Below are 15,294 nucleotides of genomic sequence, written 5' to 3'. Positions count from 1 at the left end.
GGAAATTATTTTTTTTTTCACACCTAGTAGGGGGTCTGTGATTTGAGTTGCCAAGTTGATGGGCGTATTAAGGTCTACTGTTTTCTTGATCACCCCTCAGTATGCAAAGTCCGACAAAACATCTGCAGAACAGAAGTAGCTGTGGTTGAAAGCTTGATACTAGGGATCGACAAGCACTTCATCAAATTGTAGCTAAATAACAGTGGTTAAAGGAAGTTTGAGGACACCAGTATTAGTAAAAACCATCAGGTGTGTACTTCGCAAACATGTGTTTGTTATTTTTGTTTTGTTTGTTTTTTTGCTAAAGTTCAAGTGATTATGTCAGGCTTTGACCTGGACACACCTATTTTTCTAGCCAGTGACTGGTGAGCACTTGTCCATGGTTACTCTCTCAACAGGCACCAGAAGATCCTGAAAAGAAGATAAGGGCAAACAGTGTCCAAATCCTCCAGCCCTAGGTGATCGTGTGTGCAGTGGATATAGCCAGTGCCTGAAGGGAAAGCATACTCTAATACTGTATCTTTATTTAAAAAGTATTGTTTAGGGATTAGAACACGAATGTGTTCGGATGGTTTGTTTGTGAAAGGGATACTCCCATGGAAAACTTTTTTTCAACTGGTGCCAGAAAGTTAAACAGATTTGTAAATCACTTCTATTAAAAAATCTTAATCTTTCCAGTACTTATTAGGGGCTGTATACTAAAGAGAAATCCAAAAAAGAAATGCATTTCCTCTGATGTCATGACCACAGTGCTCTCTGCTGTCCATTTTAAGAACTGTCCAGAACAGGAGAAAATCCCCATAGCAAACATATGCTGCTCTGGATAGTTCCTAAAATGGACAGCAGAGGTCAGCAGAGAGCACTGTGGTCATGACATCAGAGGAAATGCATTTCTTTTTTGGATTTCTCTTTAGTATACAGCCCCTAAACGATACTGGAAGGATTAAGATTTTTTAATAGAAATTATTTACAAATCTGTTTAACTTTCTGGCACCAGTTGATTTAAAAAAAAAATGTTTCCACAGGAGTACCCCTTTAACTTTATTCCGTGGTCCCATTGGTAAAACTGACTTAAGGCTAAAGTTTCAGAGGTGGGATAGAAGTCTTTTCTAGAGTTAACATAACTCAATATGATCTACATTGTATTATAAAGTGGTTCCTTAATGACAAATCTCTGCAAAATGTTGCTTTACAAAGCTTACAACATCCATAGACCATATTAAAGGTGCATTCACTCTTCAGGGCTTTCTCAAACAAAATTGTTGTAAAAGTTCTCTCCACCATATGATCAAGTAATTTTGTGTCACTCAAGTGTCTCGGTTGTATATAATTTGAAACATTTTACAAAGCCAGCCTCAGTGGGTTATCATTAAATCTTATTTCTTCCTGTACAGTGTATGAGAAAGTATTTTGGGCTTTTGCTTTTGTGCTTCAGCCTTTGTAAACCAGGTAGAGGCACACAACTGTAATTGGTCTTTGGGTATAATTGTATACGGAGTCCTGTAGGTGGATTATACTGTCATTGTATCGATTATGACTTGACAGAGCTCTTCTCATGTTCCTTCCCTACGAATGATGCACAATATAAAGACCTCTCTCAAATTATAATTGACAGTGTCTTTGGTGAAAATTGTTCTATGGTGATTGTGCACACGATGAAATGATCTGTGTAATGCAGGGGCACTTAACTTTATTGATGAGGGACACAAATTATACCATTTAACCCTTGCCTGTGTCATTAGGGAGTTATTAAACATAGCTCTTTATTTAATGTGTGCCTTTTGTCTTTAATCCACAAAAAAATGGCAGCAAAAAAAGTGGCTGTTTTTTTTCTTCTTTTTTGCAGGTTACAGTCGATAAGGCACATGTTAAATAAAATATGCCACTACATTTTATGATGTGTGAACTTACACCTACCTATAAGCTCTGTCATTATAGATAAGACATGACATGAACTCAGGCTTTCAATTTTTTGTGTCCCAATCAGGTTAAGAACCTCTGTTGTAATATGACATGCATTTATTACATTGAAGTAATGTATATTTTTGTTATTATATAAAAGTTTTATTTTAGGATTTTTAAAGGGAAAATTAAAAAAGAAATTCAAAGGAAAAGAGTTTCATGCTGCCTGAACCCATGGCAGCATAAACAAGGACAGGCTCCCTTATTAGAATTAACAACAGTTTACTCTGAAATGCTAAGATGTTTCAGAGAAATCATAGTTTTAAAATATAATGGGAATGGGGCTCCAAATCACTGGGGTGGTTCCAGATTACTTCTTCCCCAATATCCCCCCCACCCCCCCAACTGCCGGGGTCTTGACTGACTGGTCTATTCTTATTTGTGTATAGTGAGAAATCTATCACTTAAGCCCAGCAGACCAGAGGAAGACCACTAGGGACCACTTTGGTAACTCGAAGCCCCGTTCCCTCCGGCTTTTTTGAATTATGATATCTCTAAAACACTATGGAAGCCTGTCCTTGTTTCATGCTACCCATGATTCATGAAACACCTTACAAATTTTCTTTAAGGTCTCATCTAAGAATTTGATTGATCTCTTATTTCACTGGTTTCGTTTACTCATAAAAAAAGCTTCTAATTCCCAGTTGTCTGTGTCATTTCTTGACTCTCCCTATTCTATATTCCGGCCTTTGTCTAGCCTTGCATTCTAAATACTATTGCCTACATGCCTGTCTGCTTCTCTTTAGTTCTTTGCTTCTCCTCTTCAATCTTTCCTTTTCCTCTTCTTGCAGCAAAACCATATCAGTGAAAATAATTGATGATGAGGAATATGAGAAAAACAAGACCTTCTTCCTAGAGATTGGGGAACCTCGTCTGGTGGAGATGAGTGAGAAGAAAGGTGGGGGATCCGCTCCGGGGCTGTGCCCTTACTAGTAATGTGTCTGACTTACCACACTTGGATGGCTTAATCCATTGTCTTATATGCACACGTCCATTTAGGTATCTACAAGGGGCCTTTAGATCTAGATGAACTTTGGCAAGTTACTATAAGATGCTAGTCGGCCAATTTTTCATGGTTCTCATTTCAGGAGCTTGTAAAGTTTAAGGGCATATAAGATCATAGTCTTTTTGCCCCTTGAAATACTTAGGTGGATGTGTGCATGTTCCTCTACTCATAACCTCATAATAACCATCGGGCTTAGATGAACGTTTAAGCATGTGTGTGAGACTGCAAACATCCATTTCCCTTTGTCTTGTGTTCCCACAGGAAGTACATAAACCTTAAAATACTTGACAGAGAGGAGTATGACAAAGAGTCCTATTTCTACCTTGTGCTTGAAGAACCAATCTGGAAACGAGGAGGAATGAAAGGTGTGAGAGTATAATAAAACAAACTGAGCAGCTAAAAAACCTTTCTCTCCTGTTTGTAATTCCCTACTCTCACAACTTGCTCTCTCTCCTTTTGCTTGGCATCTGAATTCTGTGCAATGCTTTCTGTACAGCCTAGCCAGCTCTTTGTTGATACTCTTATGTATCTCTCTAAGCATACTTAACTCATTATATACTTCAGTGTGTCTTACGGGCTGTAGCCCCTATCTGTATAGGAAGAGTCATCTCTTCCTTCCTTCTATTCACTCCCACCTTTACAAGTGCCATGTATAAGTATATAATTGCACAGATGCCATCTTCCTCTGGGAGAGGCCCATATTAAGTAATCAAGTCACAGTAGTAAATCGTCTGCCATATATAGCCCCTGGCCTCTTTGATATAAACCCTCCCCTACATATCCTGTAAATAGCTACCCGGCAGTTCTCTGCTACTGAGTGTTTTAATTCATGTGTTTTGCAGTTTGGGGACAGTATAAGATACAGTTAGTATTGCTAGTGATAGCCAAACTGTAAACACCAGCAGTGGAAGGCCTATATTAGGTTAAAGGATGTTAAGTGAGAAGCCATGACCACATGTCATAATGTTTCTGCCCAAATTTGCAATATGCATATGATCACCTATACTATATTCATCAGCGGGCCGTTTGCAAAATGCATGGACACTCCTTGTCTTGTAAAGCAAGAACTGCTCACTAAAGTGGTTCTCTGCTTTGCATGAATAATGGGTCTGGAAGTCAAGCCCCTCCATTATGTCCATATGACCAAATTATGCAACTTTAAGAGGGATGTTAAACATATGCCCTTTTAGGGTACATGGTTGTCATGATGGAGAGTCCTTCTTTAGAGACCCCCTTCTATGATTGAACTTGAAAACCTGCTCTTCAAGAGCAATATCTGGTCTAGGGAACTAAAGAAATCCATGTGTTACATGGACAGCAGAATAATTGCCATGTAGTACTACATTTCCCCTATGGCCGCCACTGCCCCGGCAAATTCAGTCATCCCCTTTAATCAGACAACCCCTTTCCTCTCCCCCTAGTGACATCACACCACGCCCCCTCCATTCATGTCTATGGGAGGGAGCATGACGATCGTCACGCACACTCCCATAGACATGAATGGAGGGGTGTGGCATGACGTCACTAGGGGGGTGTTGCCATAATGTCACGTCCCTGTCTTGGAGGCAGCACTCGGCACACAATGCCAGGGGCTGCACCAAGATGGCGGGGGTCCCAGCGGCGGGACCCCTGCAGTTATACATCTTATCCCGTATCCTTTGGATAGGGGATAAGATGTATAAAGCCGGAATACCCCTTTAATGTGGATCTCTAGTTATAGAAAACATCTGTAATATTATAGAGAAATGTCAGATGTTCTCACTGGTGGGATCCATTGTGCTGCTAGAACAGTCATCTCACCTCAACTTCTATGGTCTTTCTATAATTTCCAGTATGGCCCAAAATGTATATGGCTGTGTTCAGACGAACATTCAGTCAACAGCTATTCAAACCCAAACCTACTTCTATCTAATGTGTATGGTCACCTTAAGGCCGTCTTCATCATCTTCAACTATAACTGACAAGAGAAAAAGATTCAGGGCATTAGGGTAAAGCATCTGCTTGCCTTTTGACCCACTGTTGCAACAGTCAAATCATCCAAGTAATCCTCCAGTAGTCCTATAGGCCATGTAGAACCAGCTTCATACAAGCAGCAAGGTTGTCCTCTCATAAGACATAACAGTTTGTAAATTTATTTTACTAATATTGCCATGCATGTGCTATATTAATAACATACATTACAAATGCTACCAAAAACAAAATGTACTAATTCTATTACTTTAATTGAGTATCTTGCATGTAGGTTTGACATGTTAACACAAATATGTAAAGCTGCATGAAATAAAAATGTAAAAGGTAATGAGCATTTAAATTTTTTTAAACATTAATAAAAAAAATAACATTAAATAAAAAAAAAATATAATATATATATATATATATATATATATATATATATATATATATATCTAAGACTTTTATTATTTCATTATTTTCCTACAACTGCTCTGGCTCCATTTCTTTCAGGTGTGTAATTATGTTTCCAGAGGATAAGATTCTTTTGGCCAAGTCATTAGTTTGTCTAATTAAGTCCTAATTTAGATATGTCAAAGTAGTGAAATAAAATATAATAATTGAAGAGGACTTCTTCTTTAGCTATTAACCCCCTCCCCCCTACTAAAAAAAAAGAGAAATTAGACCGATTGCATATCTCTGTGAAACACATCATTTTCTGAATCTTTGGGTAGGATACAAGTAATTCTTAATTAGCGAACATGCATAATAATTATAGCAATCATTGCATAAATATAATGCCAAAAGAAACTTGGCTATGTGATAAAACACACCAGGTTGCTCATTTGCATTATAACCCTAAGATAATTTAACAGCACTGCGTTGCCTTATGGAACGGGCCTAAGATGTTGCTTAATTAGAGCACCGTGGTGTTATTATATGTACTCTACTAAGCAGTGCATTGTTTGGCAAACTTTCAATTAATATTCGTTAATAAGAGAATTATGTCTCATAAATTAACTGATTTGTTGTGTAATACCTTAAAAGGGCCTTTGGCACAAACAACAGAAAAATGAAAACTAAACAAAAAAATCTATAATATTACATTTTAGAAATTGCAACTACTACATAAAGGTCTTATCCATACATATGAAATGATGAATAAGTTGTTAAATATTTGTCAGTGTAAGAATAATAGAAATCTGTCATCAGTATCACCTGCACTAACCTGTCGGTACAACAATACTTACCTTGTCCCGTTCCGTGCTGTGATTCTCCGGCAATCCTCTTCGGAGAACCACAAAAAGGTACTAAATCAGTTACAAAAAAATACTTTAAAGATATGAGAACATATTTTTCAAAGAAGCTTAGAATAAGTAATGCATGTTTTAGGTAGGTTAAAGGGTTACTCCAGTGGAAAACATTTTTTTATTTATTTTTTATTAACTGGTGCCAGAAGGTTAAACAGATTTGTAAATTACTTCTATTACCGTATATACTCGAGTATAAGCCGAGTTTTTCAGCATGATTTTTCGTGCTGAAAACGTCCCCCTCGGCTTATACTCGGGTGAACTCTCCGCCTGTCAATCCCTTCTCAGTGGTCTTCAACCTGCGGACCTCCAGATGTTTCAAAACTACAACTCCCAGCATGCTGGGAGTTGTAGTTTTGAAACATCTGGAGGTCTGCATGTTGAAGACCACTGCTGCCTTCGTCTTTATCCAGACCCCCCTTTAGTTTTCTACTCACCTCCCCTCGGTGGGAAGGAAGGGTGAGCTGGTCCGGGCCATCTATGCTGCAGGGACCATCCGGTGGGGAGGGTTAGTCGTTCCGGGCTGTCCATTTTCACCGGGAGGCCCTCTTCTCCGCTCCGGGCTGGCCCCGGCCTAGTGACGTTGCCTTGACGACGACGCACAGGGACGTCCGTGCGCAGCAGACGTGCCTGCGCATGAACGTCCCTGTGCGTCGTCATCAAGGCAACATCACTAGTACGGGGCTGGCCCGGAGAAGAGGGCCTCCCTGTGAAAATGGACAGCCCAGAACGACTAACCCTCCCCACCGGACAATCCCTGCAGCATAGATGGCCTGGACCAGCTCACCCTTCCTTCCCACCAAGGGGAGGTGAGTAGAAAACTAAAAGGGGGGGTTGGATGACGACAGGGGGGGATGATGTATTTCCCACCCTAGGCTAATATTCGGGTCGGCTTATACTCGAGTATATACGGTAAAAAAAAAATACCCTTCCAGTATTTATTAGCTGCTATATACTACAGAGAAAGTTCTTTTCTTTTTGGATTTCTTTTTTTTTCTGTCCACGGTGCTCTCTGCTGACACCCCTGTCTGTATCAGGAACTGTCCAGAACAGGAGCAAAACCCCATAGCAAACTTATGCTGCTCTGGACAGTTCCTGATACAGACAGAGGTGTCAGCAGAGAGCACTGTGGACAGAAAAAAAAAGAAATCCAGAAACAAAATCTGTAATTTACAAATCTGTTTAATTTCTGGCACCAGTTGATTAAAAAAAAAAAAAGTTTCCCACCAGAGTACCCCTTTAAGTACTTCAATCAATCTACACATGGAGCCGATCAACCAGGTAAAAATGTATGCCCGGGTCTTTCAATAAATCACTAAAGACTGTGCCAGCTATGCGGCACCATTACCAACCAGCATGGAGGCGCTTCCTAAATGATTATCAAGCCCATAAAATGACTGCCTCTGAGTGCCCCTCAAGCCATACAGTTCTTCTTTCTGTTGACATCTCCATTATCACTATTCATTTTTGTTTCTTATCCCTTGTCTGTCTTCTATGTGTTCTCTTTACAGCCCTGTTGTTGAATGAGCTCGGTAAGCATTTCATTTCCTTCTGTTCTCACCTGTTCAATGTCCTTGTCTTTCTTAAAATGACGCTTTGCCCTCCTTTTTTTGCTGTCTTCCTCTGTGCAATTATTTTTCTGTGATTTATATTTTAAGTTGTTATATACCTGCAGCGGTGGAGAAGTTTTTGCAGTCATATAAGATGTATAAATTGAGTAGGCATTGAGTTCACAGATGCAGATAACTAAGGTACAAGTGAAATGTCCAATGGAAATGAGCTGTTTATTCATGAAACCTAGATTTACTGTCGTGTTGTGATTAAAGATCTTGGCAGATTCGGAAATGGTACTGTTGTGCTCAACAAATCCATTTAAGTCAATAGGATTGGCTCTGGGGGCTGTAAATTGTCATCTTACAATATCCAGTGTTCCAGAGCCAACGCAGTCCTCATAGACCATTAACAGTCCAGGAACTGGTGATTAGTATTCTCTCTTTAGACAGGGATTTCCCTTATCCTAGATCATTAATTGCCTAAAGGGCTTCTTCCAGCAGTCCAAACAATACAGTACGAACAATATCTCCCTATGTTAGTTCATAAAAGGGCAACTATTGTGGAACGTGAACATGAGTACTGCATGCCGTAGCTGCTGTCAAATGGATCACTGTTTATGTATATAATGAACATTATTTTTTCAATTACCGTTAATTAGAACAACTGGTCTTATGCCCCTATCACATTCCATAAATGCGATAATTAAAGATCAGGCTATATATGGAAGGATGGTTTATAGCAGAATTAGATATGATTTGGAAGATTGGCTGTTTTATCCAATTTAAAGAAGAAAAAAAAAAAACTTTTTCCAGAAACGTAACATTGGTAGATTAATTCTATATTATCGGCATCATGCCTCTAATAAGTGGATAGAAACGAAACATTGAAAGGGCACAATCTACAGATGAAGAGGTGGTGCAGCGTCTGGCGTTTTACCAGCTCTCCTTTCATGAGCAAGTCTGTAGGTAAACGGTAGATAAAGAAGTGGTGGTATGATGGTACAGCAGCCCTCACTGTACTACCTCTTCATCACCAGGAGGGGGCACTACAAAGGTCCCATCAGTGTTGTGCTCCGTTGTGAGGAGCTCCATCACATTTTTTCTCCGCTAAAACAACACCTGATGGAAACCCATTGGACACTATTCAAAGTCAATGAAACCCGGCAGTGTGCGTTGTGTTCTGACCCATTGAAGGACAAAAAAAAAAAGCTAAAGGACATCAAATGGGACAAAGCAGAACCCTAATGTGAACTTAGCCTCTAAAGGGACTTTAAACAGTAGAACATCATGATCAGTTCCAAACCACGCAGGTGCTTAGTGTACTGCTTTGGTACTTGGACAATCCAATGCAACTGTTTTACTTGCAACTTACATGAAGCTTATTTTGGAATGTTAGGAGTAAATCCAGCATTCAAGGAAAACACATAAAAAAAAAAATCCAAAAGTACTATAGTGATGCAACGAATGCGCTCACAGTTCTGGTGCACAGGACACCTGCCCAGGCCATTCACACCTTGCAGAGAAGCAAAGATATCTATTACTCAAATCTACCAGTAAAATCGACATCTCTTTATTGTTGGTTTTCTTTCAATATAGACAGAATAAATGGGTTATACTACAATATAGAGCTGGGTGGTATACCGGTTCATACCGAATATCGAAATTTTTGTGCTGCACAATATGAATTTTTCCCATACCGCAATACTGGTTTGGCCCCTCCCCCTCGAGAATGAATGAATCAGCCCAGCGCTGCGCTGTCCCCACATCGGGGAACTAATCATATGTGACCTGCGAGTGCTGTTCTGCCCCCCCCCCCCCCCCAATTAATTATCAGTGCAGCCCAGCGCTGTCCCCATCAGGGTACTACTCACATGTCACCCGCATGTGCTGCCCTCCTCATCCGGCGCTGACACTCTATACCAGTGGTCTCCAACCTGTGGACCTCCAGATGTTGCAAAACTACAAAAGTTGTAGTTTTGCAACATCTGGATGTCCGCAGATTGGAGACCACTGCTCTATACTTTGCGGTATTCCTATGCCCGGGCTGCAAAAAATAAACAAAATAAACTTTAACTCACCTCCTGTTGGTCCAGTACCGGCCTCACTTGTTTCCTGGGGATGGGAACGTCGGACAGCCGTCAGCCTATCACCAGCCGCAGCGATGTTCTGCCTCGGCCGGTGATAGGCTGAGCCCACTGTCATGTAAGAAGCCGGCTCCTTACATGACAGTGGGCTCAGCCTATCACCGGCTGAGGCGGAACATCGCTGCGGCTAGTGATAGGCTGACGGCTGTCCGACGTTCCCATCCCCAGCTTAAGGCCGTCGTAGGAACGTGCGTTAAAGTTTATTTTGTTTACCTTCTGCAGCCCAGGCATAGGGATACCGCACAGTATAGAGTGTCAGCACCGGCGGCCGAAACAAAGAGTATTTACCCCGATGGGGATGTGGGCTGATAATAAATATGGGGGTGGGGGAGCTAGGAAATACCGTTATATACCATGGAACCGCCAAAAGTTAAAAAAATACCGTGATACACACATTTGGTCAGACCGCCCAGCCCTACTACAATCCTACTGCAGTACAAGATGAAGTAACATTAAGTGGATTTTACCTCTTAGAGTGCTGCATTTTTCTTTCGCTTCTATGCAAGATTTAAATCATGTTCATCTTTATTCCAAATCCACTACAAGCATGAAGTGCACTTCTGAAAAACAAGAAATTGTGGTACCGCAACATAGCCAGCCTCAGCTTCTAAGGGATTTCATGCATTTAGAAGGATTTGTAATAAAGATGACACTGTTTTAAATCTGTGTGCTTTCTATGAATACTGGATTTACTTCTATGGAATCCCTATATAAGATTCAAGTACCTAAAGGGGTTGTCCAATAATGTCCCTTGATCATAAGCTACAAGTATCTTATGGGAAACCTAACAACCAGCTACAACAGGTTGAAACCTATTTCTCTGCAGTGCCTCCACAGGGCAAATTGAGTATTACAAGTTGCCTATTAAAATCTTACCATTTTATACAGAACAGGTTCTCCAGAGCAAGAGAAACTCTACCATACTTCACTCTAACCAAGAGATAAGGATTATGAACAGAGTATCCCGCTCCATTAAAGGGGTATTCCAGAGAAAAACATTTTTTTTCATATCAGCTGGCTCCAGAAAGTTAAACAGATTTGTAGATTATTTCTATTAAATAATCTTAATCCTTCCAGTACAGTTCAGCTGCTGAAGTTGAGTTGTTCTTTTCTGTCTGACCACAGTGCTCTCTGCTGACACCTCTGTCTGTCTCAGGAACTGTCCAGAGTAGGAACAATCCCTTTAGCAAACCTCTCATTCTCTGGACAGTTCCTGAGACAGACAGACAGAGGTGTCAGCAGAGAGCACTGTTGTGAGACAGAAAAGAACAACTCAACTTCAGTAGCTAATAAGTACTGGAAGGATTAATATTTTTTATTAGACGTAATTTATGAATCTGTTTAACTTTCTGGAGCCAGTTGATATGAGAAAAATAGTTTTTCACTGGAATACCCCTTTTACTCAGAATTCCCAAATGGGAATATAAAAATGTTTTCAGCAGTCTGTTGCTTGTGCAGATACATCCATTAGTTTAAAAGAACTTACTTATTAAAGCCAGCTGCACATGCCCAGTGCTGTGAGAGTTGGGCCCAGTGTATTCTTTATGTACTGCTGCCCTCTATTTCGATGGTTACTAGCAGGGCTCAAGTCTTGCAGGAACTCATGGGAATGGAGTTCCTGCACTTTTTCCACAGCAGGAACGCAGTTCCCATTAGCAGGAGTCCTGCAGGACCAGCCCTTAAAGGGTTACTCCACCCCTAGACATGTTATCCCCTATCCAAAGGATAGGGGATAAGATGTCTGATCGTGGGGGTCTCGGCTGCGGCACCCCAGACATCTGGTGCACGGAGTGAACTTCTCTCTGTGCCAGATGACTGGTGATGCAGGGCAGAGGCTCGTGACATCAGAGTAATGCCCCCTCAATGCAGGTCTATGGGAGGGGGCGTGACGGCCGTCATGCCCCCTCCCATAGACTTGCATTGATGGGCCATGACCATGAGTCATGAGCCTCTGTCGCTGCACCCAACGCTCTAAACAAATGCCGGGAGTAGCAGGGAGAATGTGGGGGGCCCCAGCGGCAGGGCCCCTGGGATCAGACATCTTATCCGCTATCCTTTGGATAGGGTATAAGATGTCTAGTACCCCTTTAAGTGGAAATCTAGGGTGAGTTCCCACACTTTTTTTCCAGGACTTGACTCCTGGTTACTAGGCTTCTCCTTGTCACTGTACATAGGGACAAGCCTGTCAACCATTGGCTGGTGGGTGGGGGTAGCTTTGCCTAATAAATATGTCGGACTCACTCACAGCGTGTCTGTTACTGTGTTATAGTGCTCATAGTCGAGTCAGCATATTCAGCATGAAAGGTTCCCAAAGTTTTCATGTTCATTACTTAATGCAGGACACCAACCAATATGTTATAATAACAACTGATTCAAGATTGACCATTTGATAACAGCTGCAACTCATATACTTCTACTTTAATTAAAAATGACTCCTTAGAGAGTAGTTAGGACAGGATGAGACTAATTTAAAATGTGTATATTAATGCAAGGGGGCATTTTCCAGAAAAGATGACAGCAAGTGTTCAATTCTTCAACAGCACCACCACAAGGAAAAACTTAGTATTACACATTCCTATTTATCTTAGCACCATCTATGCTGGGTCCTCCAGAGGGTGAGACTATTTTCAGCTGCTCTTCAGTCTGGAGCCCCTATCTATTAACTTAGAATTCTATAATAGGAACCCCTTAGGCTTCTTTCACACTACAAAATCCTCCCTTTTTAAACATCCGTAGGAAGATCCGTGTGAAAATCTGCTGAAAACGGCAGTAACAAAATTCTATATGTCCGTTAAAAAATCCCATTATAGTCTATGGGATTTTCTAATATCCTTATGAATCCGTTATAGTCCGTTATTGATAACGGACGTTAGTTTGTTCATGAACTATTTTCTTCCGTAACTATCTTCCGTAACAAACTAACGTCTGTTATCAATAACGGACTATAACGGATTCATACGGATATTAGAAAATCCCATAGACTATAATGGGATTTTTTAACGGACATATAGAATTTTGTTACTGCCGTTTTCAGCTGATTTTCACATGGATCTTCCTACGGTTGTTTAAAATTGTAGTGTGAAAGCAGCCTTAGAATGTAGAACCTCTCTTTAGTCTCAATCAGGCTACACTACTGAATAGGCTATGTTTCTATATTCAACTTGTACAATTTAAAACCTATTGACTATGTTACTGATGGCTGTCTAATACAATTAAATTGTTCCCTGCTTAGCAACACATTTGCTGAAATTTTTCCATAAATGCCTATTATACGGTCTATAATGATATAGGCTTCCGACTGGCCCAGTTGTCATAGGTTAACTTGTTATTACACTTACTATCATTATTGCTTTAGTAATATTTCCTACGTGTCAGCTCTGTTATTTAATTCTTCATAATAGGTTTCTGCCCTAATCTCTTCTTACATTGATAGTAGCTGATCCTACTCTCTGATTCTTCCCAAAGCTATTGGAGTAAATTACTAGTCTTTAAAAAGTTTACTCTGGCCATAAAGTCATTTGTAAACCACAAAGACATCATAAAACTACAGCAAATACTGCGGAGTGTGTCCGGTTCTCACATTAAGAACATCAGAAGTTTCATTTTTATGGACCCGAGGGCTCCCCAGATAATAACATTGTAATTTATATCATATCATATAAATGAAATCTAGTATGCAGGCGCTTACGAAAGCTGTCTTATATGACACAGCACGACTAGTAAATAGCCAAAATAAGCACCAGAAAAATTAATGGAATTGGTAGAGTTTCTGCAGCTCTCCTGCTGCGCTGCTAAATGACCCTTCTATCGACAAAGATGCTGTGTTTGTATATCCAAAAGAAATAAACTGTAAAAAAAATTATTATATACAATATATATATATATATATATATATATATATAATTTAATGTAATTGACTTTGTTTCATAAAAAAATATTGAGATATGCCATATGGAAGTTGGAATTGTAGTGAAAGATACAATTTAATTTTGGAGACAGTATTCTCAATGCTCAAAATAAGGTAACAGATGTTGGAAAATGTGACACGGTGAAGATAAGCTTACTACAAATATATATACAGCGTTCAGCCACAACATTATAACCAGTTGAAGGCAGATGACAATGGCTCCTGTCAAGAGGTGGGGTATATTTGGCAGCAAGTGAGCAGTTCTAGAATTTCACGTGTTGAAAGCAGGAAAATAGTCAAGACTAAGGATCTGAGCTTCTTTGGCAAGGGTCAAATTGTGATCACTGGACAACTTGATCACGGCTTCTCCAAAATGGCAGCTCTTGTGGTATATTACCAGTAACTACTAAAAGGATCCAAGAGAAGGGCTACTTTGATACCAGCAACAGGGTCTTAGCCAGTCAAGGCTCATTGATGCACAATGCCCCCATCTGGTCAGATTCTGCAGAAGAACTTGGAATCCCTAAACCTTGTTGCTTCCTGGCAGTGGTACTCCCCAATAGCAGTGGCCACTTTCAGCAGGATAATGCACCCTGCCAGCTTAAAAAAACTTAACCATAGTAGTTCAAGACTAATAAAGTGGCACTCATCAGCATTTTCTTTTTATGTCCTTTATTTCATCCAAACTGTGCAGCTGTACAGTGCAACATCCTTAGCCCACCATGGCGAGGATGCCAGTGTGCTCTGCTTGAGTAATGGTTACCATGGTCTGTTGAAGCGCCAGTAGCGTGAAACAGTTGTTACCATGGGCCAGCCTAAGGAGCACTCTGGCATCCTTGCCATGATGACTGAGGACGTTGCGTTTAAAACTTGCACTATTTGGATGAAATAAATTACATTAAAAAGAAAACGTTGGTGAGTTCCACTTTGGTAATCTTGTGCTACTATGGTTTTGTGAATGGACTTTTTTCTTTACATAAGTTGAGCACAACCAGCAAAGGAATCCTTTATTAGATGGTTCCCCCATGAATGTAGCTGCGAGGAGGGGGAAATTTAAATGGCAGTGCTGGTCAGCTGTACTCTTGGAACTGTGTGTGATTAAAAAAAAAACTTAAAGGGGTACTCCAGTGGAAAACTTTTTTTTTTTTAAATCAACTGGTGCCAGAAAGTAAAAACAAATTTGTAAATTACTTATATTAAAAAAAATCTTAATACTTCCAGTACTTATCAGCTGCTGTACACTACAGAGGAAGTTAAGTTGTGCTTTTCAGTCTGACCACAGTGCTCTCTGCTGACACCTCTGTCCATGTCAAGAGAAGGAGAGGTTTTCTATGGGGAATTGCTGCTACTCTGGACAGTTCCTGACATGGACAGAGGTGTCAACAGAGAGCACTGTGGTTAAGATTTTTTAACCAAACACGGACGCTGCGGAGGGACGTCCGTGTGCAGGGACGTCCGTGTG

General features: G+C 40.4%; 1 protein-coding gene and 1 long non-coding RNA gene across 6 annotated transcripts in view; one reads left to right on the top strand and one right to left on the bottom strand.

Annotated features, from left to right (window-relative positions):
- SLC8A1 (solute carrier family 8 member A1) overlaps positions 1 to 15,294 on the top strand; it is a 568,703-nt gene that overhangs the window by 453,934 nt on the left and 99,475 nt on the right. For 4 of the 5 annotated variants that reach the window (XM_056567535.1, XM_056567534.1, XM_056567537.1 and 1 more), the window contains one exon: positions 2,754 to 2,860. In XM_056567535.1, the coding sequence (XP_056423510.1) occupies positions 2,754 to 2,860 (107 nt within the window). Of the gene's footprint in view, positions 1 to 2,753; positions 2,861 to 3,229; positions 3,334 to 15,294 lie in introns of all 5 variants that reach the window. The other variant, XM_056567539.1, reaches the window with a different exon arrangement.
- Positions 7,527 to 15,294, bottom strand: part of LOC130362666 (uncharacterized) — a 67,170-nt gene continuing 59,402 nt past the window's right edge. The window contains exon 3 of the long non-coding RNA XR_008891514.1: positions 7,527 to 7,897. This is a non-coding gene — a long non-coding RNA (uncharacterized LOC130362666). The remainder of the gene's footprint in view (positions 7,898 to 15,294) is intronic.

This window comes from Hyla sarda, chromosome 3 (assembly GCF_029499605.1).
Source record: "Hyla sarda isolate aHylSar1 chromosome 3, aHylSar1.hap1, whole genome shotgun sequence".
Taxonomy (NCBI): Eukaryota; Metazoa; Chordata; class Amphibia; order Anura; family Hylidae; genus Hyla; species Hyla sarda.
The sequence above is the reverse complement of the archived record's forward strand: the minus strand, read 5'-3'. Positions and strand labels throughout refer to the sequence as shown.